Source organism: Oncorhynchus keta, chromosome 33 (assembly GCF_023373465.1).
Source record: "Oncorhynchus keta strain PuntledgeMale-10-30-2019 chromosome 33, Oket_V2, whole genome shotgun sequence".
In the NCBI taxonomy this organism is placed as follows: Eukaryota; Metazoa; Chordata; class Actinopteri; order Salmoniformes; family Salmonidae; genus Oncorhynchus; species Oncorhynchus keta.
The window spans coordinates 13,907,258-13,932,543 of NC_068453.1; the positions used below are offsets into that span (position 1 = coordinate 13,907,258).

The following is a 25,286-nucleotide window of genomic DNA, read 5'->3' on the forward strand; positions in this document are numbered from 1 at the left end:
AGTTGAAGGGGTCTGGCTGAAACCATTGAGCTGTTGAAATCCTGGCATCGCTGGTTTTAGAGGGCCCTCCGCTCTCCTTACACTGTAAAGCCCTTTGAGATACAATGGCAGGTGAATACAGCAATTTAAAAAAAAAAAAAAATGTTAACCTTTATTTTACCAGGCAAGTCAGTTAAGAACAAATTCTTATTTTCAATGACGGCCTAGGAACAGTGGGATAACTGCCTGTTCAGGGGCAGAACGACAGATTTGTACCTTGTCAGCTCGGGGATTTGAACTTGCAACCTTTCGGTTACTAGTCCAACGCTCTAACCACTAGGCTAGGAGGGGAGAGGAGGGGAAAGAGGGGAGAGGAGGTGAAAGAGGCGAGAGGAGGTGAAAGAGGCGAGGGGAGGGGAAAGAGGAGAACGGAGGGGAGGAAAGAGGGGAGAGGAGGGGAAAGAGGGGAGAGGAGGGGAAAGAGGAGAACGGAGTGGGGGGAAGGAGAGGAGGGGAAAAAGGAAAACGGAGGGGAAAGAGGACAACAGAAGGGAGGGAAGAGGGGAGAGGAGGGGAGGGAAGGGGAGAGGAGGGGAGAGGAAAGAGGGGAGGGGAGAGGAGGGGAGGGAAGAGGGGAACGGAGGGGAGGGGAGAGGGTAGAGGAGGGGAGGGAAGGAGAGGAGGGGAAAGAGGGGAGAGGAGAAGAGGGGAGGAAAGAGGGGAGAGGAGGGGAGGAAAGAGGGGAGAGGAGGGGAAAGAGGGGAGAGGAGGGGAGGAAGGAGGGGAAAGAGGGGAAAGAGGGGAGAGGAGGGGAGGAAAGAGGGGAGAGGAAGGGAAAGAGGGGAGAGGAGAGGAGGGGAAAGAGGGGAGAGGAGGGGAGAGGAGGGGAAAGAGGGGAGAGGAGAGGAGGGGAAGGAGGGGAGAGGAGGGGAGGAAAGACGGGAGAGGAGGGGAAAGAGGAGAACGGAGGGGAAAGAGGGTAGAGGGGAGGAAAGAGGGGAGAGGAGGGAAGGGAAAGAGAGGAGGTGAAAGAGGAGAACTGAGGGGAGGGAAGAGGGGAGCGGAGGGGAGGGGAAAGAGGAGAACGGAGGGGAGGGAAGAGGGGAGGGAAGAGGGGAAGGAAGGAGAGGAGGGGAAAGAGGAGAACGGAGGGGAGGGAAGAGGGGAGAGGAGGGGAAAGAGGGGAGAGGAGGGGAGGGAAGATGGGAGAGGAGGAGAAAGAGGGTAGAGGAGGGGAAAGAGGGGAGAGGAGGGGAGGGAAGAGGGGAGAGGAGGGGAGGGAAGGAGAGGATCGGAAAGAGGAGAACGGAGGGGAGGGAAGAGGGGAGAGGAAAGAGGAGGGGAGAGGAGGGGAAAGAGGCGAGAGGAGGGGAAAGAGGAGAACGGAGGGGAGGAAGGAGGGGAAAGAGGAGAAGGGAGTGGAGGGAAGGAGAGGAGGGGAAAGAGGACAACGGAGGGGAAAGAGGACAACGGAAGGGAGGGATGAGGGGAGAGGAGGGGAGGAAAGAGGGGAGAGGAAAGAGGGGAAAGAGGACAACGGAGGGAAAGAGGACAATGGAAGGGGGGGAAGATGAGAGAGGGGAGGGGATGGGACAGGAGGAGAGACCATCGAGGGAGAGATGGGGTAGGGAAGGAGGGAAGGGGAGACTAAGCTATATGTACTGTCCTGAAGAATAAAACACTATATTTAAAGGTTTATTAGGCACCTTAACTATATACAGTATACAATAGGCCTATATTTTGTCAGACACTCACAAAGGCATGCAGACAGATCAAATGTAAATGGAGTTCAATGCCTTACACTGGAACATGATGTGTGCATAGATAAAACACACACCCTTCTCCTCTCCCCTCTCCCTCCCAGTATTAGCATGACAGTAAACACTTTCCTCTCCCCCCTAATGGTTAACAAGGCCTGAAGGCCTCTGTCCTCTCCACTGGGACTTAACAAGCCAACCGCCTAAATGCTCAGACGAGAGAGAATGTTGCCTGGTAAAGCCAGCACTCAAATTAAAGCAGACAAACCCACATGGAGATATGTCCAGAACTTAGAGGGAGAGAAAGAGAGCAGGAGAGACAGAGGGAGAGAGGACAAGAGAGACACAGAGAGAGAGAAATGAATAGGAGACAATAAAGTACTCTACCTCAGGGAGAGGTAGAGGACTGGTGCCAGGGAGGGGGGCATACAGGAAGAGGTAGAGGACTGGTGTCAGGGAGGGGGACATACAGGAAGAGGTAGAGGACTGGTGTCATGGAGGGGGACATACAGGAAGAGGTAGAGGACTGGTGTCAGGGAGGGGGGCATACAGGAAGAGGTAGAGGACTGGTGTCATGGAGGGGGACATACAGGAAGAGGTAGAGGACTGGTGTCAGGGAGGGGGACATACAGGAAGAGGTAGAGGACTGGTGTCATGGAGGGGGACATACAGGAAGAGGTAGAGGACTGGTGTCAGGGAGGGGGACATACAGGAAGAGGTAGAGGACTGGTGTCATGGAGGGGGACATACAGGAAGAGGTAGAGGACTGGTGTCAGGGAGGGGGGCATACAGGAAGAGGTAGAGGACTGGTGTCAGGGAGGGGGACATACAGGAAGAGGTAGAGGACTGGTGTCATGGAGGGGGACATACAGGAAGAGGTAGAGGACTGGTGTCAGGGAGGGGGCATACAGGAAGAGGTAGAGGACTGGTATCAGGGAGGGGGACATACAGGAAGAGGTAGAGGACTGGTGTCAGGGAGGGGGCATACAGGAAGAGGTAGAGGACTGGTGTCAGGAGGGGGACATACAGGAAGAGGTAGAGGACTGGTGTCAGGGAGGGGGACATACAGGAAGAGGTAGAGGACTGGTGTCAGGGAGGGGGGCATACAGGAAGAGGTAGAGGACTGGTGTCAGGGAGGGGGACATACAGGAAGAGGTAGAGGACTGGTGTCAGGGAGGGGGGCATACAGGAAGAGGTAGAGGACTGGTGTCAGGGAGGGGGACATACAGGAAGAGGTAGAGGACTGGTGTCAGGGAGGGGGGCATACAGGAAGAGGTAGAGGACTGGTGTCAGGGAGGGGGACATACAGGAAGAGGTAGAGGACTGGTGTCAGGGAGGGGGGCATACAGGAAGAGGTAGAGGACTGGTGTCAGGGAGGGGGACATACAGGAAGAGGTAGAGGACTGGTGTCAGGGAGGGGGACATACAGGAAGAGGTAGAGGACTGGTGTCAGGGAGGGGGGCATACAGGAAGAGGTAGAGGACTGGTGTCAGGGAGGGGGACATACAGGAAGAGGTAGAGGACTGGTGTCAGGGAGGGGGCATACAGGAAGAGGTAGAGGACTGGTGCCAGGGAGGGGGGCATACAGGAAGAGGTAGAGGACTGGTGTCAGGGAGGGGGACATACAGGAAGAGGTAGAGGACTGGTGTCATGGAGGGGGACATACAGGAAGAGGTAGAGGACTGGTGTCAGGGAGGGGGGCATACAGGAAGAGGTAGAGGACTGGTGTCAGGGAGGGGGACATACAGGAAGAGGTAGAGGACTGGTGTCAGGGAGGGGGGCATACAGGAAGAGGTAGAGGACTGGTGTCAGGGAGGGGGACATACAGGAAGAGGTAGAGGACTGGTGTCAGGGAGGGGGACATACAGGAAGAGGTAGAGGACTGGTGTCAGGGAGGGGGGCATACAGGAAGAGGTAGAGGACTGGTGTCAGGGAGGGGGACATACAGGAAGAGGTAGAGGACTGGTGTCAGGGAGGGGGCATACAGGAAGAGGTAGAGGACTGGTGCCAGGGAGGGGGCATACAGGAAGAGGTAGAGGACTGGTGTCAGGGAGGGGGCATACAGGAAGAGGTAGAGGACTGGTGCCAGGGAGGGGGCATACAGGAAGAGGTAGAGGACTGGTGTCAGGGAGGGGGCATACAGGAAGAGGTAGAGGACTGGTGTCAGGGAGGGGGGCATACAGGGAGAGGTAGAGGACTGGTGCCAGGGAGGGGGGCATACAGGAAGAGGTAGAGGACTGGTGTCAGGGAGGGGGGCATACAGGAAGAGGTAGAGGACTGGTGTCAGGGAGGGGGGCATACAGGGAGAGGTAGAGGACTGGTGTCAGGGAGGGGGGCATACAGGAAGAGGTAGAGGACTGGTGTCAGGGAGGGGGGCATACAGGAAGAGGTAGAGGACTGGTGTCAGGGAGGGGGGCATACAGGGAGAGGTAGAGGACTGGTGTCAGGGAGGGGGACATACAGAGAGAGGTAGAGGACTGGTGCCAGGGAGGGCATCAGACCGTAAGGTCCGTAAGGTCCAGTGCTCCTCCAGAGTTCTACAGTGGTCCAGTAGTGATAATCGTAAAGCCCTTTACAGCCTGGCATGAAGACCATCCTACATGCCACTCAGAGCTGTAAAGCTCTCTGACTAACTCAGTGCCATCAAAATATACACAACCTCTAACCTCTGTCTCCACAGACAGACAGACAGGCCGTGGTACACACAGACAGACTGGCCGTGGTACACACAGACAGAGAGACAGGCTGTGGTACACACAGACAGAGAGACAGGCTGTGGTACACACAGACAGACGGACGGGCCGTGGTACACACAGATCTTGATCTCCTTGACAAACAGGCCCTGATCACCCCTCACGACTCATGATTTGGTGCAGGAGTTTTACATGACCCCCGTGACCTGACCAGGACAGGAGTTTTACATGACCAGCTGACCTGACCAGGACAGGAGTTTTACATGGCCAGGTGACCTGACCAGGACAAAGGAAGGACCTTAGTTCTGATGACCGTGGCTTTGAAGACGCTGAGGAGGCCGTGTGTCATGTCCAAAGCCAGGCTGACTGACTGACTGACAGACAGACAGACAGACAGACAGACAGACAGACAGACAGACAGTACTGTTTGTCCTCCTCCCTGGCACCTGGTGCTATGTATGTACTGTAGCTCCCTGAAAGGATACCAGGGATCAGGTCTTTCTTTGAGGCTCTTTCACCCTGATCTTGGTTGTTTATGAGTGGGTGAGACATTTAGACAGAGACAGACGGCCGGTCGGGTGGTTGCGCCACCTCAGATCCTCAGATCACAGAGAAGCAGACAGACCTGACTAGATGAGATTAGAGAGACAGAGTCTCCCGGCTCCACGCTGCCTCAGCGCTTAGCACTGTCTGCCCAACCAGAGCCTCCTACTCTCATTTCCTCCCTGAAGAGACCTGCACTCTAATCACAAGGGGAAATGCTTACGTTTCTCCTCTTTCATTTAACTTAGCGGTTTGTGATGGATGACGGATGGAGCCAATTACTGTCCTCCACTACCACCGAGTGCCGAGGTTAAATAAACACGGGCCAGTTGTTGCACTGGAGGAAAGGGGAAGAGTTTTGGTCCACGTCTGACATGGCACCCTATTTCCTGGTCAAAAGTAGTGCACTGTGTAGGTAATGGGGTGCCATTTGGGACACAGTTCGGTGTTTAGACCACATGTCAGATGTGTTTGTATGGAGGACGGTTAGGAAACCTTGATAGGTGGTGAGTGGGTGTTTCATGTGACATCATCAGTGTGCGTCTGTCTGTGTGCCGCCTAAGCACAAGTTAACACACACATGCAGGCACTCTCTCTCTCTCTCTAATATGGTCATACATTGGGCAGGAGGTTAGGTAGTGCAGCTCAGTTTCCATAGCCTGTCTTCTCTTGAGAGCCATGTCTGCCTACGGCGGCCTTCCTCAATAGCAAGGCTATGCTCACTGAGTCTGTACATAGTCAAAGCTTTCCTTAATTTTGGGTCAGTCACAGTGGTCAGGTATTCCGCCACTGTGTACTCTCTGTTTAAGGCCAAATAGCATTCTAGTTTACTCTGTTTTTTTGTTAATTCTTTCCAATGTGTCAAGTAATTATCTTTTTGTTTTCTCATGATTTGGTTGGGTCTAATTGTGCTGTTGTACTGGGGCTTTGTAGGGTGTGTTTGTGTTTGTGAACAGAGCCCCAGGACCAGCTTGCTTAGGGGACTCTTCTCCAGGTTCATCTCTCTGTAGGTGATGGCTTTGTTGTGGAAGGTTTGGGAATCGCTTCCTTTTAGGTGGTTATAGAATTTAACGTCTCTTTTCTGGATTTTGATAATTAGTGGGTATCGGCCTAATTCTGCGCTGCATGCATTATTTGGTGTTCTACGTTGTACACGGAGGATATTTTTGCAGAATTCTGCGTGCAGAGTCTCAATTTGGTGTTTGTCCCATTTTGTGAAGTCTTGGTTGGTGAGCGGACCCCAGACCTCACAACCATAAAGGGCAATGGGCTCTATGACTGATTCAAGTATTTTTAGCCAAATCCTAATTGGTATGTTGAAATTTATGTTCCTTTTGATGGCATAGAATGCCCTTCTTGCCTTGTCTCTCAGATCGTTCACAGCTTTGTGGAAGTTACCTGTGGCGCTGATGTTTAGGCCAAGGTATGTATAGTTTTTTGTGTGCTCTAGGACAACAGTTTGTTTTGGTTTGTTTGGTTGTCCTCCTCCCAGAGCGCTAAGAACCTTGGCGTGATCCTGGACAACACCCTGACGTTCTCAACTAACATCAAGGCGGTGTCCCGTTCCTGTAGGTTCATGCTCTACAACATCCGCAGAGTACGACCCTGCCTCACACAGGAAGCGGCGCAGGTCCTAATCCAGGCACTTGTCATCTCCCGTCTTGATTACTGCAACTCGCTGTTGGCTGGGCTCCCTGCCTGTGCCATTAAACCCCACAACTCATCCAGAACGCCGCAGCCATTGGTGTTCAACCTTCCCAAGTTCTCTCACGTCAGGCCGCTCCTCCGCTTTCCACTGGCTTCCAGTTGAAGCCGCATCCGCTACAAGACCATGGTGCTCGCCTAGGAGCTGTGGGGGAACGGCACCTCAGTACCTCCAGGCCTGATCAGGCCCTACACCCAAACAAGGGCACTGCGTGAATCCACCTGTGGCCTGCTCGCCTCCCTACCACTGAGGAAGTACAGTTCCCGCTCAGCCCAGTCAAAACTGTTCGCTGCTCTGGCCCCCAATGGTGGAACAAACTCCCTCACGACGCCAGGACAGCGGAGTCAATCACCACCTTCCGGAGACACCTGAAACCCCACCTCTTCAATGAATACCTAGGATAGGGTAAGTAGGGTAGAATCCTTCTCACCCCCCCAACAAGATTTAGATGCAAGTGGCTGTTCCACTGGTTGTCATAAATGCACCAATTTGTAAGTCGCTCTGGATAAGAGCGTCTGCTAAATGACTTAAATGTAAATGTAAATGTAAATGTCAATTAGGGTGTGCAGGGTGAATACATGGTCTGTTGTACGGTAATTTGGTAAAAAGCCCATTTGACATTTGCTCAGTACATTGTTTTCATTGAGGAAATGTACGAGTCTGCTGTTAATAATAATGCAGAGGATTTTCCCAAGGTTACTGTTGACACATATTCCACGGTAGTTATTGGGGTCAAATTTGTATCCACTTTTGTGGATTGGGGTGATCAGTCCTTGGTTCCAAATATTGGGGAAGATGCCAGAGCTCAGGATGATGTTAATGAGTTTTAGTATATTGCCAATTGGAATTTGTTGTCTGTATATTTTATCATTTCATATTTTTATTTTATTTGATCATTTCATTGAGGATACCATCAACACCACAGGCCTTTTTGGGTTGGAGGGTTTTTATTTTGTCCTGTAACTCATTCAATGTAATTGGAGAATCCAGTGGGTTCTGGTAGTCTTTAATAGTGGATTCTAAGATCTGTATTTGATCATGTATATGTTTTTGCTCTTTATTCTTTTTTATAGAGCCAAAAAGATTGGAGAAGTGGTTTACCCATACATCTCCATTTTGGATAGATAATTCTTCATGTTGTTGTTTGTTTAGTGTTTTTCCAATTTTCCCAGAAGTGGTTAGAGTCTATGGATTCTTCAATTGCATTGAGCTGATTTCTGACATGCTGTTCCTTCTTTTTCCGAAATGTATTTCTGTATTGTTTTAGTGATTCACCATAATGAAGGTGTAGACTCAGGTTTTCCGGGTCTCTATGTTTTTGGATGGACAGGTTTCTCAATTTCTTTCTTAGATTTTTGCATTTTTCATCAAACCATTTGTCATTATTGTTAATTTTCTTCGGTTTTCTATTTGAGATTTTTAGATTTGATAGGGAAGCTGAGAGGTCAAATATACTGTTAAGATTTTCTACTGCCAAGTTTACACCTTCACTATTACTATCTCTCTCTCTCTCTCTCTCTCTCTCTCTCTCTCTCTCTCTGTATATCTCTCTCTCTCTCTCTCTGTCTCTCTCTGTCTCTCGCTCTCTCTCTCTCTAACTCTCTCTCTCTCTCCCTAACTCTCTCTCTAACTCTCTCTCTCTGTCTGTCTCTGTCTCTCTGTCTCTCTCTCTCTCTCTCCCTAACTCTCTCTCTCTCTCTCTCTGTCTCTCTCTCTCTGTCTGTCTCTCTCTCTCTGTCTGTCTCTCTCTCTCTGTCTGTCTCTCTCTCTCTAACTCTCTCTCTCTCTAACTCTCTCTCTCTCTATCTCTATCTCTCTCTCTCTCTCTCTCTGTCTCTCTCTCTCTCTCTGTCTCTCTCTCTCTCTCTGTCTCTCGCTCTCTCTCTCTCTCTCTCTCTCTCTCTCTCTCTCTCTCTCTCTCTCTCTCTCTCTCTCTCTCTCAGTCTACAGTAGCAGCTCAACCCTGTTTGATCCCTGTTAATCTCACTGGAGGATGTTATAGGTTTCCACTTAACTAACACTCTCTCTAAATGACCCACTGGTGATTTACTGGGTGTTCAACAGCACACTCACACCACACGCTCTCTCTCTCTCTCTCTCTCTCTCTCTCTCTCTCTCTCTCTCTCTCTCTCTCTCTCTCTCTCTCTCTCTCGCTCTCGCTCTCGTATTCAATACCTTTGACTCAGTCTTACTGTCCCAGGCAGTGGCTGGGCAGCCAGTAAAAAGAGCCCAGCACAGCTCTGCTCTGTCCTGTCTGGGTAGTGTGAGTCCACAGGGATACATTCCTGCCTCTGGTGTCATCCCCACATCTCCCCACCCTCACCAGACTTCAATAGGCCTTCAGAAAGAAGAAAGAGAAGGAAAATCCTTCCTCAGCAAACACAGACACCAATACCTGCCTGGTCTACGACTGAGACGCTTAGGGTTTGTTTATCAAGGCAAGAAAGCGTCCTGCCATTAAGGAAGTCTATGCCCTTGCCTGACTGGTAGTTTTCTCTCCCCCCTCTCTCTCTCTCTCTCTCTCTCTCTCTCTCTCTCTCTCTCTCTCTCTCTCTCTCTCTCTCTCTCTCTCTCAGACGTGGATGAGTGCATGGACAACAACGGAGGATGCCAGCAGGTGTGTGTGAACACCATGGGAAGCTACGAGTGTATGTGCACGCAAGGCTTCTTCCTCAGCGACAACCAGCATACCTGCATCCACCGCTCCGAAGGTGAGTGGACAAGTGTGTGTGTGTGTGTGTGTGTGTGTGTGTGTGTGTGTGTGTGTGTGTGTGTGTGTGTGTGTGTGTGTGTGTGTGTGTGTGTGTGTGTGTGTGTGTGTGTGTGTGTGTGTGTGTGTGTGTGTGTGTGTGTGTGTGTGTGTGTGTGTGTGTGTGTGTGTGTGTGTGTGTGTGTGTGTAGAGACTGGACACGAGTGTGTGGCACTTTCTTAGTTCTTTTCCTCTGTCTCTGTTTCTCTGTTCTCCTCTGAGTCATCTTAGTCAGCTCTCTCCAGTTTTTCTCTTTCAAACCACTACAACCGGTATGAAACATTATTAGTATGCTACTAATAGGCATTTCCCCCGGACATGACCTGTGACATTGCTGCAAAATCCAGGTTAGAGGTTGGGGAGTCAAATGCGTAGGCGCCCGGCATGCCTCGCCTTTGTTCAGTGACCATTATCCACGGATCGCGGCGAGAAGCGCCGAGGAGTGGGCGGGATGCGTGACTTCTCACACGGGTGTTTGTCGTCCGTGTGATCCTCCTGCGACTGACGGATGATTGCGGAATTCATCCTTAACGTTTCCCCGGCCCATAGCGCCTGTCAGACTTCATTCATGGCCTCAGTCTGGATCAGTGAGGAGCTGAGAGGTGACGGAGGGGAGGCAGAGAGAACATCCTCCTCTGTACTGAGGAATCACAGCACATTCCTCCAGAAATACACAGTTCAACAAATAGGCCGACACACACACAGAAGTCTACACACCCACAAACACACACACATCGGCGGACACAGGCACACAAAGTACGGACACACAAAGGCGTGAGCAGTCTCAGTCTCGCCGCACACACACACACACACACACACACACACGCAGCAGCACAGTAATTGAGAAGTTCAGAGAGATATGAAGGGATCCTCATCCATCATCTCTGTGATGTCACTATCGGACTCTTCAGGAATGTGGAGAGGGGTGAGTGACTGAGGGGGTGGAGGAGAGTGAGGGGCAATGAGGTGACCTCCCTCTCTCTCTCTTTCTCTCTAGCTCGTTCTATGGCCTTGGATTGGGCTAGTAGGGCAGTGTGAGCAGGGAAGCAGGGCTGTTGGGGCACACAGTCAGAGGGAATTCAGACGAGCTGAAGAAAGAGTGAAAGAGACACAGAAATAGAAACATTCCATGTTTGCTCTCTGGAAACCCCATGAAACTGGAACTGAATATCTCCCTTTCCCCTCATACTCTCTCTAAACATTACACATACAGAAGTTTCAAAACAATAAAGACATTACAAATGTCATATTATATATATATATATACAGTATCTCTTTCACGCTCTGTTCTGTCCCTCTCAATTCAATTCAAGGGCTTTATTGGCATGGGAAACATGTGTTAACATTGTCAAAGCAAGTGAGGTTGATAATATACAAAAGTAAAATAAGCTCTCTCTCTCCCCCTCACCTTCCTATTCCGTCTCTTTCCACCAACTCTCTCTCTCTCTCTCTGTCTCTGTCTCTGTCTCTGTCTCTTTCTCTTTCTCTCTCTCTCCCCCTCACCTTCCTATCCCGTCTCTCTTTCCACCAACTCTCTCTCTCTCAGTCTCTCTTGCTCTCTCTCTCTCTCTCTCTCTCTCTCTCTCTCTCTCTCTCTCTCTCACCCCCTCACCTTCCTATCCCGCCTCTCTCTTTCCACCAACTCTGTCTCTCTCAGTTTCTCTCAGCCTCTTTCCTCTCCGGTTCTCTCTCTCTTTCTCTTAATTTTTTACATCAAAGCCATTCCTCTGTTAACATGTGTAATTATTTGGCCTGTCAGAGATGCTGGGGGTAAACAGCCTCTAAAGCAGCCTGGTGTATTCCTCCAGCCCACCTCTACCCAGCCCCAGTCCAGTCACAGCCTTTCCCTGTGGCCCTCAATCGGACGCTTGTCTCCCTGCTCCTCCCAGACGGGAATAGCAGCAGCTTCTATGTGTCCCAGAGGAGTCTACATGCCTGCTTCCATCTCTCTCTCTCTCTCTCTCTCTCTCTCTCTCTCTCTCTCTCTCTCTCTCACTCTCTCTCTCTCTCTCTCTCTCTCTCTCTCTCTCTCTCTCTCTCTCTCTCTCTCCATACTCTCTCTCTCTCTCTCTCTCTCTCTCTCTCTCTCTCTCTCTCTCTCTCTCTCTCTCTCTCTCTCTCTCTCTCTCTCTCTCTCTCTCTATATATATATATATATACTAAAATTACATTTATATGCAATTTTAGTCGTTTTTAAAAACAGACAATACGAATGGCAATTCCACCGTGGATGCTCTGGCCACCTACCCCGAGACTCCGGCAAGGCGAAGCCCCTGCCCCCAACACAAAGGGATTTTCCAAGGGTGGGAAGGACCAAACAGACCAGTTACAGTGTGAAACCTCCAGAACCGGAACACAGACCAGTTACAGTGTGAAACCACCAGGACTGGAACACAGACCAGTTACAGTGTGAAACCACCAGGACTGGAACACAGACCAGTTACAGTATGAAACCACCAGGACTGGAACACAGACCAGTTACAGTGTGAAACCAAAACCCCAAAAACAATAATCACATCCCCACCCTCACCCCTGATTGGAGGACCTCAAACATTTATACTGTACATTTGTGTTTATTTATTCCAACACTTATGAATTCCATCCTTCAGACAGCCACAGATCAGATGCTCTCAACCAGAGAGACTTACAGTAGAGTGAATACATTTTCTTGTCTCTCCCTCTCTCTCTCTCTGTGTGTGAGGACAGACTGGACAGAGATTGTGCCCCAGATATTATGACCTCTCATCCTCCAAGATGTGTGTCTGATGAACTGAGGTAGTGTACAGTATCAACCCACACTACCCAGAAGGACACAGTGTGTAGGAATCATCTTAGACACGTGAACGTGCTCACAGACTGGCACGTGCAGAGGGTCTGACATACAAACACACATTATACCTTGATTAATATACACGGGCCTGTGTGTAATGCACACATGCCTCACACATGCAGTCGCACACGCCTTGATAAACACACATAAACACACACTGGGTGAGTAACCATCTCATATTATATTAGGTTCATGTGGAGGCGTCTCCTAACCCTGGGTGAACCTAGGCATGACCCGTTGCTGTCACTCATCACCCTCCCCTATCCCTGCCCGTGGAGGGTTTACCTAATCCAGCTACCTCTCAGCAACCCCGCAGGTACCCACCACACCACACCCCTTTCTGCACCTGTTCCCCTGTTGAGGGAAGAGCACTCCGTCCAGCATGTAGTGCCTGCAGATGGGACATATACATTTAGTTTCTAATGACCCTTTAATGCCTCCACAGATGATTTAATGTCTGTCTGATATGACACCCTGTTCCTTAAATAGTGCACTACGTGTGATGTAATATTAGCCTGGATTTAACCCAGGCTATTGGGTTTCTGCAATGGCATCCTATTTCCAAGTGCACTACTTTTGACCAGAGCCCTATGTGGGCCCGGTTCAAAAGCTGCGCATTATATCGAGAAGAGAGTGCCATTCTGGACACAGTGAGTAGATGTTGAATCCAGGCAAATGATAATGTAGGAGGTCTTCAGAGGAGCTGGAGGTGCCTCTCATCAATTTATGCAGCCGCATGCGGTTTATAGTTACGACGGCAGCCACTTGACGGTTACCGCCGGTTACCGAGGCGGCTGGGCGGGTGCCTGTCTCTGAAATTGTAGCCAGAGTTTTAGAGATTATATTTTGTCATTGTTGAGGAAATACGCACACATACTTCCCTTTCACTCTCTTTTACACACACTTACACACACACACACACACACACACACACACACACACACACACACACACACACACACACACACACACACACACACACACACACACACACACACACACACACACACACACACACACACACAGCTGTAATTGTTTGTTCCATTGTGATGGGCTGCTGTGTGTTTCCAGGGAAGTGTGTTATGGGTTTCAGACTCTGAACCGTTTCCCAGTCATGACAAACACCTCCAGGCCTTCTCTGTATTTTAGAACAGTGGGACGACGCTGTTTTTCATCTGAAGTGCTTCTACTGACTACAATGATTGAACATTTCGCTTTGGTTCGCTCAACCTATTATATTAAGTGTTTCTGAAATCAAATAACAAATTCAACAGATCAATGTGATTTTTTAAAAATTGAATGAAAGCTTCTAAATTGCTTTCATCCCTTCATAGCATAGGGGGCAATGTTGCTGCAGCAGCCTATCAGAAGATTTGGAGGTGTGGCTTATTAGGGGCGTGACTTTATAGAGTTCTTTTTTTGCCCATCCATGAGGGTGAATGTCATTGAGTGTCATGTCTTTTAAGTTGAGTGTTGAAAAACATTTGAAAAATAAGTTGAAATTTGAAATACAGGTTTGGTAATCATAAAAACAAAGTGTTTTTCAATTGAGAAAACCAATCTTATTTACTTTACCAGTTGAAGTCATTTTTGGGTTGATCCAAATAGTAATTTTTGCAGTGTAGAGGTGTTTACGAACTGCTGCTTTTCCACTCCCTAATGTCCCTTACCCGCCATTATCAAGCATAGTGTGAAAACTACCCGACCAGGCAGTAACTGAACATGGCACGCAACTTAATTGAGGAAACTAGCTGCGCATAAATCAACTGAGGAAATTCTGTCTTCTCTCAAGTGATCTTATTTTGATCCAAGTCACACAGACAAACAGCCCATTTGACTTGAGATATAACAGAGTTACACACGAGATAAACAAACATACAGTCAATAACACAATAGAAAAACATGTGTAGTGTGTGCTAACGAAGGAATGAGGTAAGGCAATAAATAGGCCAATATTGGTGAAGTAATTACAATTTACACTGGAGTGATATATGTGCAGATGAGGATGTGCAAGAAATACTGGTGTGCAAAAGAGCAGAAAAACAAAAACTAAATATGCCGATGAGGTAGGTAGATGGTTGGATGGGCTATTTACAGATGGGCTGTGTACAGCTGCAGCGATCGGAAAGCTGCTCTGACAGCTGACACTTAAAGTTAGTAAGCCTCCAACTTCACTGATTTTTGCAATTCGTTCCAGCAGCAGAGAACTGGAAGGAAATTGGCCAAAAGAGGTGTTGGCTCTGGGGATGACCAGTGAAATATACCTGCTGGAGCGCGTACTACGGGTAGGTGTTGCTATGGTGACCAGTGAGCTGAGATTATTATTATATATATTTTTTTACCTTTATTTAACCAGGCAAGTCAGTTAAGAACACATTCTTATTTTCAATGACGGCCTGGGAACAGTGGGTTAACTGCCTGTTCAGGGGCAGAACGACAGATTTGTACCTTGTCAGCTCGGGGGTTTGAACTCGCAACCTTTCGTCCAACGCTCTAACCACTAGGCTACGCTACCGTTGCTTTACCTAGTAAAGATTTATAAATGACCTGCAGCCAGTGGGTTTGGCGACGAATATGGAGCGAGGACCAGCCAACGAGAGCATACAGGTCGCAGTGGTGGGTAGTATATGGGGCTTTGGTGACGAATATGTAGCGAGGACCAGCCAACGAGAGCATACAGGTCGCAGTGGTGGGTAGTATATGGGGCTTTGGTGACGAATATGTAGCGAGGACCAGCCAACGAGAGCATACAGGTCGCAGTGGTGGGTAGTATATGGGGCTTTGGTGACGAATATGTAGCGAGGACCAGCCAACGAGAGCATACAGGTCGCAGTGGTGGGTAGTATATGGGGCTTTGGTGACGAATATGTAGCGAGGACCAGCCAACGAGAGCATACAGGTCGCAGTGGTGGGTAGTATATGGGGCTTTGGTGACGAATATGTAGCGAGGACCAGCCAACGAGAGCATACAGGTCGCAGTGGTGGGTAGTATATGGGGCTTTGGTGACGAATATGTAGCGAGGACCAGCCAACGAGAGCATACAGGTCGCAGTGGTGGGTAGTATATGGGGCTTTGGTGACGAATATGGAGCGAGGACCAGCCAACGAGAGCATACAGGTCGCAGTGGTGGGTAGTATATGGGGCTTTGGTGACGAATATGTAGCGAGGACCAGCCAACGAGAGCATACAGGTCGCAGTGGTGGGTAGTATATGGGGCTTTGGTGACGAATATGTAGCGAGGACCAGCCAACGAGAGCATACAGGTCGCAGTGGTGGGTAGTATATGGGGCTTTGGTGACGAATATGTAGCGAGGACCAGCCAACGAGAGCATACAGGTCGCAGTGGTGGGTAGTATATGGAGCTTTGGTGACGAATATGTAGCGAGGACCAGCCAACGAGAGCATACAGGTCGCAGTGGTGGGTAGTATATGGGGCTTTGGTGACGAATATGTAGCGAGGACCAGCCAACGAGAGCATACAGGTCGCAGTGGTGGGTAGTATATGGGGCTTTGGTGACGAATATGTAGCGAGGACCAGCCAACGAGAGCATACAGGTCGCAGTGGTGGGTAGTATATGGGGCTTTGGTGACGAATATGTAGCTAGGACCAGCCAACGAGAGCATACAGGTCGCAGTGGTGGGTAGTATATGGGGCTTTGGTGACGAATATGGAGCGAGGACCAGCCAACGAGAGCATACAGGTCGCAGTGGTGGGTAGTATATGGGGCTTTGGTGACGGATGGCACTGTGATACAGTGCCTTGCCAAAGTATTCGGCCCCGTTGAACTTTGCGACCTTTTGCCACATTTCAGGCTTCAAACATAAAGATATAAAACTGTATTTTTTTGTGAAGAATCAACAACAAGTGGGACACAATCATGAAGTGGAACGACATTTATTGGATATTTCAAACTTGTTTAACAAATCAAAAACTGAAAAATTGGGCGTGCAAAATGATTCAGCCCCTTTACTTTCAGTGCAGCAAACTCTCTCCAGAAGTTCAGTGAGGATCTCTGAATGATCCAATGTTGACCTAAATGACTAATGATGATAAATACAATCCACCTGTGTGTAATCAAGTCTCCGTATAAATGCACCTGCACTGTGATAATCTCAGAGGTCCGTTAAAAGCGCAGAGAGCATCATGAAGAACAAGGAACACACCAGGCAGGTCCGAGATACTGTTGTGAAGAAGTTTAAAGCCGGATTTGGATACAAAAAGATTTCCCAAGCTTTAAACATCCCAAGGAGCACTGTGCAAGCGATAATATTGAAATGGAAGGAGTATCAGACCACTGCAAATCTACCAAGACCTGGCCGTCCCTCTAAACCTTCAGCTCATACAAGGAGAAGACTGATCAGAGATGCAGCCAAGAGGCCCATGATCACTCTGGATGAACTGCAGAGATCTACAGCTGAGGTGGGAGACTCTGTCCATAGGACAACAATCAGTCGTATATTGCACAAATCTGGCCTTTATGGAAGAGTGGCAAGAAGAAAGCCATTTCTTAAAGATATCCATAAAAAGTGTTGTTTAAAGTTTGCCACAAGCCACCTGGGAGACACACCAAACATGTGGAAGAAGGTGCTCTGGTCAGATGAAACCAAAATTGAATTCAAGGGGGCCGAATACTTTCGCAAGGCACTGTAGACTGCATCCAATTAGCCGAGTAGAGTGTTGGAGGCTAATTTGTAAATTACATCGCCGAAGTCAAGGTTGAGAAGATAAGTCAGTTTTACAAGGGTAAGTTTGACAGTATGAGTGAAGGAGACTTTGTTGCGAAATAGGAATCTGATTCTAGATTTAACTTTGGATTGGAGATGCTTAATGTGAGTCTGGAAGGAGAGTTTACAGTCTAACAAGACACCTAGGTATTTATAGTTGTCCACATATTCTAAGTCAGAACCATCCAGAGTAGTGATGCTAGTCGGGTGGGCGGGTGCGGGCAGCGAACGGTAGAAGAGCATGCATTTAGTTTTACTAGCATTTAAGAGCAGGTGGAGGCCACGGAAGGAGTGTTGTATGGTGTTGAAGCTCGTTTGGAGGTTTGTTAACACAGTTTCCAAAGAAGGGCCAGATGTATACAGAATGGTGTCGTCTGCGTAGAGGTGGATCAAAGAATCACCCGCAGAGAGAGCGACATCATTGATATATACAGAGAAGAGAGTCGGCCTGAGAATTGAACACTGTGGCAACCCCATAGAGACTGCCAGAGGTCCAGACAACAGGCCCTCCGATTTGACACACTGAACTCTGTCAGAGAAGTAGTTGGTGAACCCGGCGAGGGAATCATTTGAGAAACCAAGGCTGATTGAGTCTGCCGATGAGGATGTGGTGATTGACAGAGTCGAAAGCCTTGGCCAGGTCGATGAAGATGGCTGCACAGTACTGTCTTTTATCAATGCCAGTTATGATATCGTTTAGGACCTTGAGCGTGGCTGAGGTGCACCCATGACCAGCTCAGAAACCAGATTGCATAGCGCAGAAGGTACGGTGGGATTCGAAATGGTCGGTGATCTGTTTGTTCTCCTGGCTTTCGAAGACTTTAGAAAGGCAGGGCAGGATAGATATAGGTCTGTAACAGTTTGGGTCTAAAGTGTCCCCCCCTTTGAAGAGGGGGATGACCTCGGCCGCTTTTCAATCTTTAGGAATCTCAGACGATTGAACAGACTAGTAATAGGGGTTGCAACAATGGCGGCGGATCATTTTAGGCTCTTTCAGAACATCAGCTGTCTGGATTTGGGTAAAGTAGCAGCAGAGCTGTTGGCTGGGGTTGGGGTAGCCAGGTGGAAAGCATGCCCAGCTGTAGAGAATTGCTTATTGAAATTGATTATCGTGGTGACAGTGTTTCCTAGTCTCAGTGCAGTGGGCAGCTGGGAGGATGTGCATATATTATATTATATTATTATTATTATTATATTATAGGATGTGCTCTTGTTCTCCATGGACTTTACAGTGTCCCAAACCTTTTTGGAATTAGTGCTGCAGGATGCAAATTTCTGTTTGAAAAAGCTAGCCTTGCTTTCCTAACTGACTGTGTGTTTTGGTTCCTGACTTCCCTGAAAAGTTGCATATCTCGGGAACTGTTCGATGCTAGTGCAGTACGCTACAAGGTGTTCTTGTGCTGGTCAAGGGCAGTCAAGTCTGGGGTGAACCAAGGGCTATATCTGTTCTTAATTCTACATTTTTTGAACGGGGCATGCTTATTTAAGATGCTGAGGAAACACATTTGAAGAACGACCAGACATCCTCTACTGACGGGATGAGGTCAATATCCTTCCAGCATACCCGGGCCAGGTCGATTAGAAAGGCCTGCTCGCAGGTGTTTTAGGGAGCGTTTGACAGTGATGAGGGGTGGTCGTTTGACCACGGACACAGGCAATGAGGCAGTGATCGCTGAGATCCTGGTTGAAAATAGCAGAGGTGTATTTAGAGGCCAAGTTTGTCAGGGCGATATCTATGAGGGTGCCCATGTTTACGGATTTGAGGTTGTACCTGGTAGGTTCTTTGATAATTTGTGTGAGATTGAGGTCATCTAGCTTAGATTGTAAAACGGCCGGGGTGTTATGCATATCCCAATTTAGGTCCCCTAATTTAGGGCAATCAATTTGCATATGGTGTATAATCTAGAGTTTGTCATTCAAACATTCAACATTTACACAACCCATTCATTAGGAACTGGTAGTTGTGATGAATGAGTTGTAGAACCGTATAGAAACAGTGGTGTATATGCCTGTATATGTTCAGTAAGAGACCCCCAACCACCCAGCGGGCCCCGGAGGAGATATAGAGTTACAAAATGAACCGTAACACTTCTCTATATGGCAATAGATGTCCCCACATGTTGTGAATATAATATGCTTGTAAATTCTTTTCCCAACTCAACTCCATTCCTTGGCTATTTGGTGCGGGTAGTAAATTGGGAATTTGTGTTGGTGCCCACCCCGACAGTGTACTCGGTGGCCATGGAAACCACTCAGAATCCTCCTACAAAAGAAAAACTTTCCTCCTGCCTGAGGAATTTCATACCCATCAGAGAGAAAGAGAGAAACACATTATGAAGTAATTGTAATTACTATGATATATTCTAATTACTATATGAGATCTTCCAGACAGTCTTTTACCCTAACCATACACAACAGGGGACCCATGTCTGAGCGTAAGCATGCTTAGCCCTACAGTGGAAACATGGCATGTTGGCAGTGTCGAGAGTTAGTCGACAACCCCTGTCTGCTGTCATGATGTTTGTTTCGGATGGTTGGAAAATCATTCATCAGCCACTGTGGTGTGTGTGTCTGTGTCTGCGTGTGTGCGGCGTCGTTGGTCTCTCGGAGCGGCGGGTGAGAAAATAGAGGCTCTGTGTGATTTATGTGGCTTCGCGGGGCAGATTAAATGGTCTGTCCACAGCTCCTGAGAGGGCTATATATAATGGCAGGGACTACTAGCTTAGCGCTGAGGTCTGAGGGATGGAGGGGGACCGGAGGTGTATAGGAACACTAGACACTGTCTCCTTAGTTGGTTGGTTGGTTGGTTGGTTGGCTGGCTGGCTGGCTGGCTGGCTGGCTGGCTGGTTGGTTGGCTGGTTGGCTGGTTGGTTGGTTGGTTGGCTGGTTGGCTGGCTGGCTGGTTGGCTGGCTGGCTGGCTGGCTGGCTGGCTGGCTGGCTGGTTGGTTGGTTGGCTGGTTGGTTGGCTGGTTGGTTCAGTCATTTGTTCACTCACTCGCTCGCTCACTCGCTCGCTCACTCGCTCGCTCACTCACTCACTCACTCACTCACTCACTCACTCACTCACTCACAACCTTTATATCACTGGTGGAGAATAAGTAAGGAACTGTATAGGGCCAGTGGAGCAACTGCATTACACTGTGGTTCAATAGGTCTTTATTGACCTTGTCACTGTTGTTGGTGACCCTTGATACTGTTATTGTCACCTACAGAAGAAAGATAGCAGGTTGGCTAACAGCAGTCAGGCATACTGTAGTTCAGTGGTCACCAACCAGTCGATCGCGATCTTCAAGGCATTCAAATCAAATCAAATGTATTTATATAGCCCTTTGTACATCAGCTGATATCTCAAAGTGCTGTACAGAAACCCAGCCTTGTCACACCCTGACCATAGTTTGCTTTGTATGTTTCTATGTTTTGTTTGGTCAGGGTGTGATCTGAGTGGGCATTCTATGTTGTGTGTCTAGTTTGTCTGTTTCTGTGTTTGGGCCTGATATGGTTCTCAATCAGAGGCAGGTGTTAGTCATTGTCTCTGATTGGGAACCATATTCAGGTAGCCTGTTTGGTGTTGGGGTTTGTGGGTGATTGTCTCCTGTGTCAGTGTTTGTTCCACACGGGACTGTTTCGGGTTTTCACATTTGTTATTTTTGTAGTTTATTCATGTATAGTTTTCTTATTAAAAACAAACATGAATTTCAACCACGTTGCATTTTGGTCCTCTCCTTCGACGGAAGAATCCAGTTACAAGCCTAAAACCCCAATCAGCAAGCAATGGAGGTGTAGAAGCACGGTGGCTAGGAAAAACTCCCCAGAAAGGCCAAAACCTAGGAAGAAACCTAGAGAGGAACCAGGCTATGTGGAGTGGCCAGTCCTCTTCTGGCTGTGCCGGGTGGAGATTATAACAGAACATGGCCAAGATGTTCAAATGTTCATAAATTACCAGCATGGTCAAATAATAATAAGGCAGAACAGTTGAAACTGGAGCAGCAGCACGGCCAGGTGGACTGGGGACAGCAAGGAGTCATCATGTCAGGTAGTCCTAGGGCTCAGGTCCTCTGAGAGAGAGAAAGAAAGAGAGAAAGAGAGAATTAGAGAGAGCACACTTAAATTCACACAGGACACCGAATAGGACAGGAGAAGTACTCCAGATATAACAAACTGACCCTAGCCCCCGACACATAAACTACTGCAGCATAAATAGTGGAGGCTGAGACAGGAGGGGTCAGGAGACACTGTGGCCCCATCTGAGGACAACCCCGGACAGGGCCAAACAGGAAGGATATAACCCCACCCACTTTGCCAAAGCACAGCCCCCACATCACTAAAGGGATATCTTCAACCACCAACTTACTATCCTGAGACAAGGCCAAGTATAGCCCACAAAGATCTCCGCCACGGCACAACCCAAGGGGGGGCACCAACCCAGACAGGAAGATCACATCAGTGACTCAACCCACTCAAGTGACGCACCCATCCATTCCTAGTCGATCACCAAATATTTCTGTAGAAAAGCCAACGATAAAGGCTTGTGCTCCTTTAAAAAAAACGTTTGTGCTTTTGGTGGTGGCAAGTGCACTTGATTCACAAACCCTGCGCCACGAGTAGATAAAGTGTTCCCATTATTGAACCTTTTCATTTTTCTGAAAAGATAGACTCCACCTGGAGGTTTGTGGCTAAATTGACCACGCCTACTCGGGCTCATCGTGCCTACAGCTTCCAGCAGAGTTTGACACTGGCCTACATGAGATACCATGACCAGAGAGAGACTGTCAAAGAATAGAGCAAAGAGCTGCTGTTTAAGTTTTTATTCAGCACTGTCAACACTGTGGTGGGCTTCTCTGTACCACCACTCGCGCTGCAGCTGCAATGAATTAGTAGTCAAGTGTATCGACAGCCCTGCGTTTTTAGCATTATTAGCAGCTTGTTGTGTCGATTTTAATACTAAGGAATATTTAACTTTCTCTGGTCAGAGGAACAATATGAGTTTGTGCATGAGGCAGATGCGGCGCGACTCAAGTTTCGCCATCAGGCAGAAGAAGGTGTCCCCTCTCTCTGGTCGGAGTTGAGGGATAGGGGTGGAGGGAGAGTAGGGAGATAGAGGTGGAGGGAGAGTAGGGGGATAGGGGTGGAGAGAGAGTTGGGGGATAGGGGTGGAGGGAGAGTAGGGGGATAGGGGTGGAGGGAGAGTAGGGGGATAGGGGTGGAGGGAGAGTAGGGGGATAGGGGTGGAGGGAGAGTAGGGGGATAGGGGTGGAGGGAGAGTAGGGGGATAGGGGTGGAGGGAGAGTAGGGGGATAGGGGTGGAGGGAGAGTAGGGGGATAGGGGTGGAGGGAGAGTAGGGGGATAGAGGTGGAGGGAGAGTAGGGGGATAGGGGTGGAGGGAGAGTAGGGGGATAGGGGTGGAGGGAGAGTAGGGGGACAGAGGTGGAGGGAGAGTAGGGGGATAGAGGTGGAGGGAGAGTAGGGGGATAGGGGTGGAGGGAGAGTAGGGGGACAGAGGTGGAGGGAGAGTAGGGGGATAGAGGTGGAGGGAGAGTAGGGGGATAGAGGTGGAGGGAGAATAGGGGGATAGAGGTGGAGGGGGAGTAGGGGGATAGAGGTGGAGGGAGAGTTGGGGGATTGGGTTGGAGGGAGAGTAGGGGGATAGGGGTGGAGGGAGAGTTGGGGGATTGGGTTGGAGGGAGAGTAGGGGGATAGGGGTTGGAGGGAGAGTTGGGGGATTGGGTTGGAGGGAGAGTAGGGGGATAGGCGTGGAGGGGGAGTTGGGGGATTGGGACGGAGGGAGAGTTGGGGATAGGGGAGGAGGGAGAGTTGGGGGATAGGGGTGGAGGGAGAGTTGGCGGATTGGGATGGAGGGAGAGTTGGGGATAGGGGAGGAGGGAGGAGGGAGAGTTGGGAGATTGGTTTGGAGGGAACGGGGAAATGGAGAAAACGGAAAAATAAACACAGGAGACAAACAGTTGAGTCGACCAATGGAAGTGTGTTTATTTGAAGTTGTGTGAGGAGAGGAAGCAGACAGAGGGAGGCTGCTGTTGCTGTGCTCACACATACACACACACACACTCTCTCTCTTTATGATGGAGGAATTCTCACTTTAAACAAACAAAGGCAGGAAATCGGAGGTGAACTCTTAAATGACGGCCCCAAGGGTCCTGCTGAACTCTCTTAACTAGTGGGAACACTTCTATCTGACAATTAGTTAATCTATCATCTATCATCAATTACTTCCTATAGTATCAAACCATACATAGACTTCACTTACACCTAAACACACGTAACTTTGTCTCCCTTTAAAAGACTGTCAATTACTGTAGGAAAATAGTGTGTATGTGTCTTCCCTGTCTCCGCTATCTGAATCCCTCAGTTTGCTCTGTCAGATAAGTGATCTTGAGAGTGCGGTGCAGCAATTGAGAAAAATCTAGGATCAAGAGGGGGCAGTGTTTGTGCTTTGTATTATCCCCCCCACACACACACACACACACACATACCCTAGCAAACATCCTTATGGGACAGTGGGATCTGAAGGCTGCTGTGTGTGTGTGTTTGTGTGTGCGTGCATGCGGTATGTGGGGTTGAATGGTGTGGGAGGAGTGTGTGCGATGGGTCTTGGTGTGACAGTGAGGCGGGTATGTCCGTCAGACAGACAGGTCAGGCCGAGCTCTCTGTCTTCTAAATGCTGGAGACAAATCACGAGGCTGGGGACGAGACTCCCGAGTTTATGTCTGTCAACTTGGCAAGAGATCAGTTCAGTGTAGTTTTGCTTCCTGTGTGATGATGCGTGTGTCTGTGTGGGTGTGTTCTTTCATGTGTGTGTGTTTTTATTTTTCATTGTGTAAGGTTCGAGGAAATAAAGACAAGGTGAGTGACCCGAGAAAGATGTCTCTGAAAGAACACTTAGACCAGAATTGTTCTCATTCAATCACACATTTGGCAGTGTTTTATGTCCCACATTTGAGTCGATGGGAAAACAGTTCAGTGTTTTCAGGCTACAGGGTTTTCCTGACTCCCGCCTGGTTTTGTATGGCTGCAGACCTTTCCTTGAACTGCACTGAATACAAGGATAATCTGTCCAGGCGAATCTCAGTGTTTTCACACACACACACACACACACACACACACACACACACACACACACACACACACACACACACACACACAGACACACACACACACACACACACACACACACACACACACACACACACACACACACACACACACACACACACACACACACACACACATACACACACACACACACACACACACACACACACACACACACACAGCTGGACATCAAAGCGGGGTCGAGGTGCTGAAAGTGACTAGGCACAGGCTAACACAGTGACCACACGGCCCCTCCCTCTCAAACACAAACTCTTCCTCCAATTTATAAATACTTTGTTTAAATATTATTACAGTTCATGTAAAGGCTTTGAAAGGGACCTCTAATGATTTCGTTGTGAGTTTCTCTCTGTCTCTCTCCCCCTCTCTCTTTCTTAATCTCTCTCTCTCTCTGGGGGTAAATATGAGTTGTTATTTACTTCGGAAGACTTTCCATTTGACTTTTTTTTTCTTCTCCTGCCATGTTCGCTGTATTTTTAGGCCAGAGTTTGTTTTTGGTGAGTCAAAATGTTTTACGAGTGTGAGTGTGACTGACCCGGTGTGTGTGTGTGTGTGTGGAGTTAGTTTACAACCGTCAGAGCTACAGGGGAATGGACACCACAACATCTCCATACTTCCATACTGTCCACACACACACACACACACACACACACACACACACACACACACTTCCTCTTGTAATTCAAATGATCCAGGTTAGGGAAGGTTCCTGACCCAAATAGCAGTTACAACTGTAGCCTGATTCCAGATATGTTGTGCTGTCTTGCCAACTTCAATGACCATAGGAGCAAGACAGCACAAACAGATCTGGCACCAGGTTAGTAAAGCTTTTGTTCCCTTAACAGAGATGAACAGCTGGGCTCTGTTAAAGTGAAATGAAAGCTTCCTGCCCTCCTCCCCACACAGTCACTGTCTGGATGCAAACCTAGTTTTACTAATGCAACTGCTAGTCCCAACTGGTCCTTTTATTATGACATCACAGTCCTGAAGGACTGAAGGTCTGACAGGAATCACCTATATCACCTTTGCTTTTGTCTGAGACTCAGCTTCCCATGACAGAGAGAGAGAGAGAGAGATATTTGGAACCAAGGACTGATCACCCCAATCCACAAAAGTGGAGACAAATTTGACCCCAATAACTACCGTGGAATATGTGTCAACAGTAACCTTGGGAAA

The 25,286-nt window shown here is 48.7% G+C and overlaps 1 protein-coding gene across 5 annotated transcripts in view; it reads left to right on the plus strand.

The window, feature by feature from the left end:
• The window catches only part of LOC118372254 (signal peptide, CUB and EGF-like domain-containing protein 1), a 147,211-nt gene that overhangs the window by 31,858 nt on the left and 90,067 nt on the right, over positions 1–25,286 (plus strand). For all 5 annotated transcript variants that reach the window (XM_052492015.1, XM_052492016.1, XM_052492017.1 and 2 more), the window contains exon 4: positions 9,254–9,388. In XM_052492015.1, the coding sequence (XP_052347975.1) occupies positions 9,254–9,388 (135 nt within the window). The remainder of the gene's footprint in view (positions 1–9,253; positions 9,389–25,286) is intronic.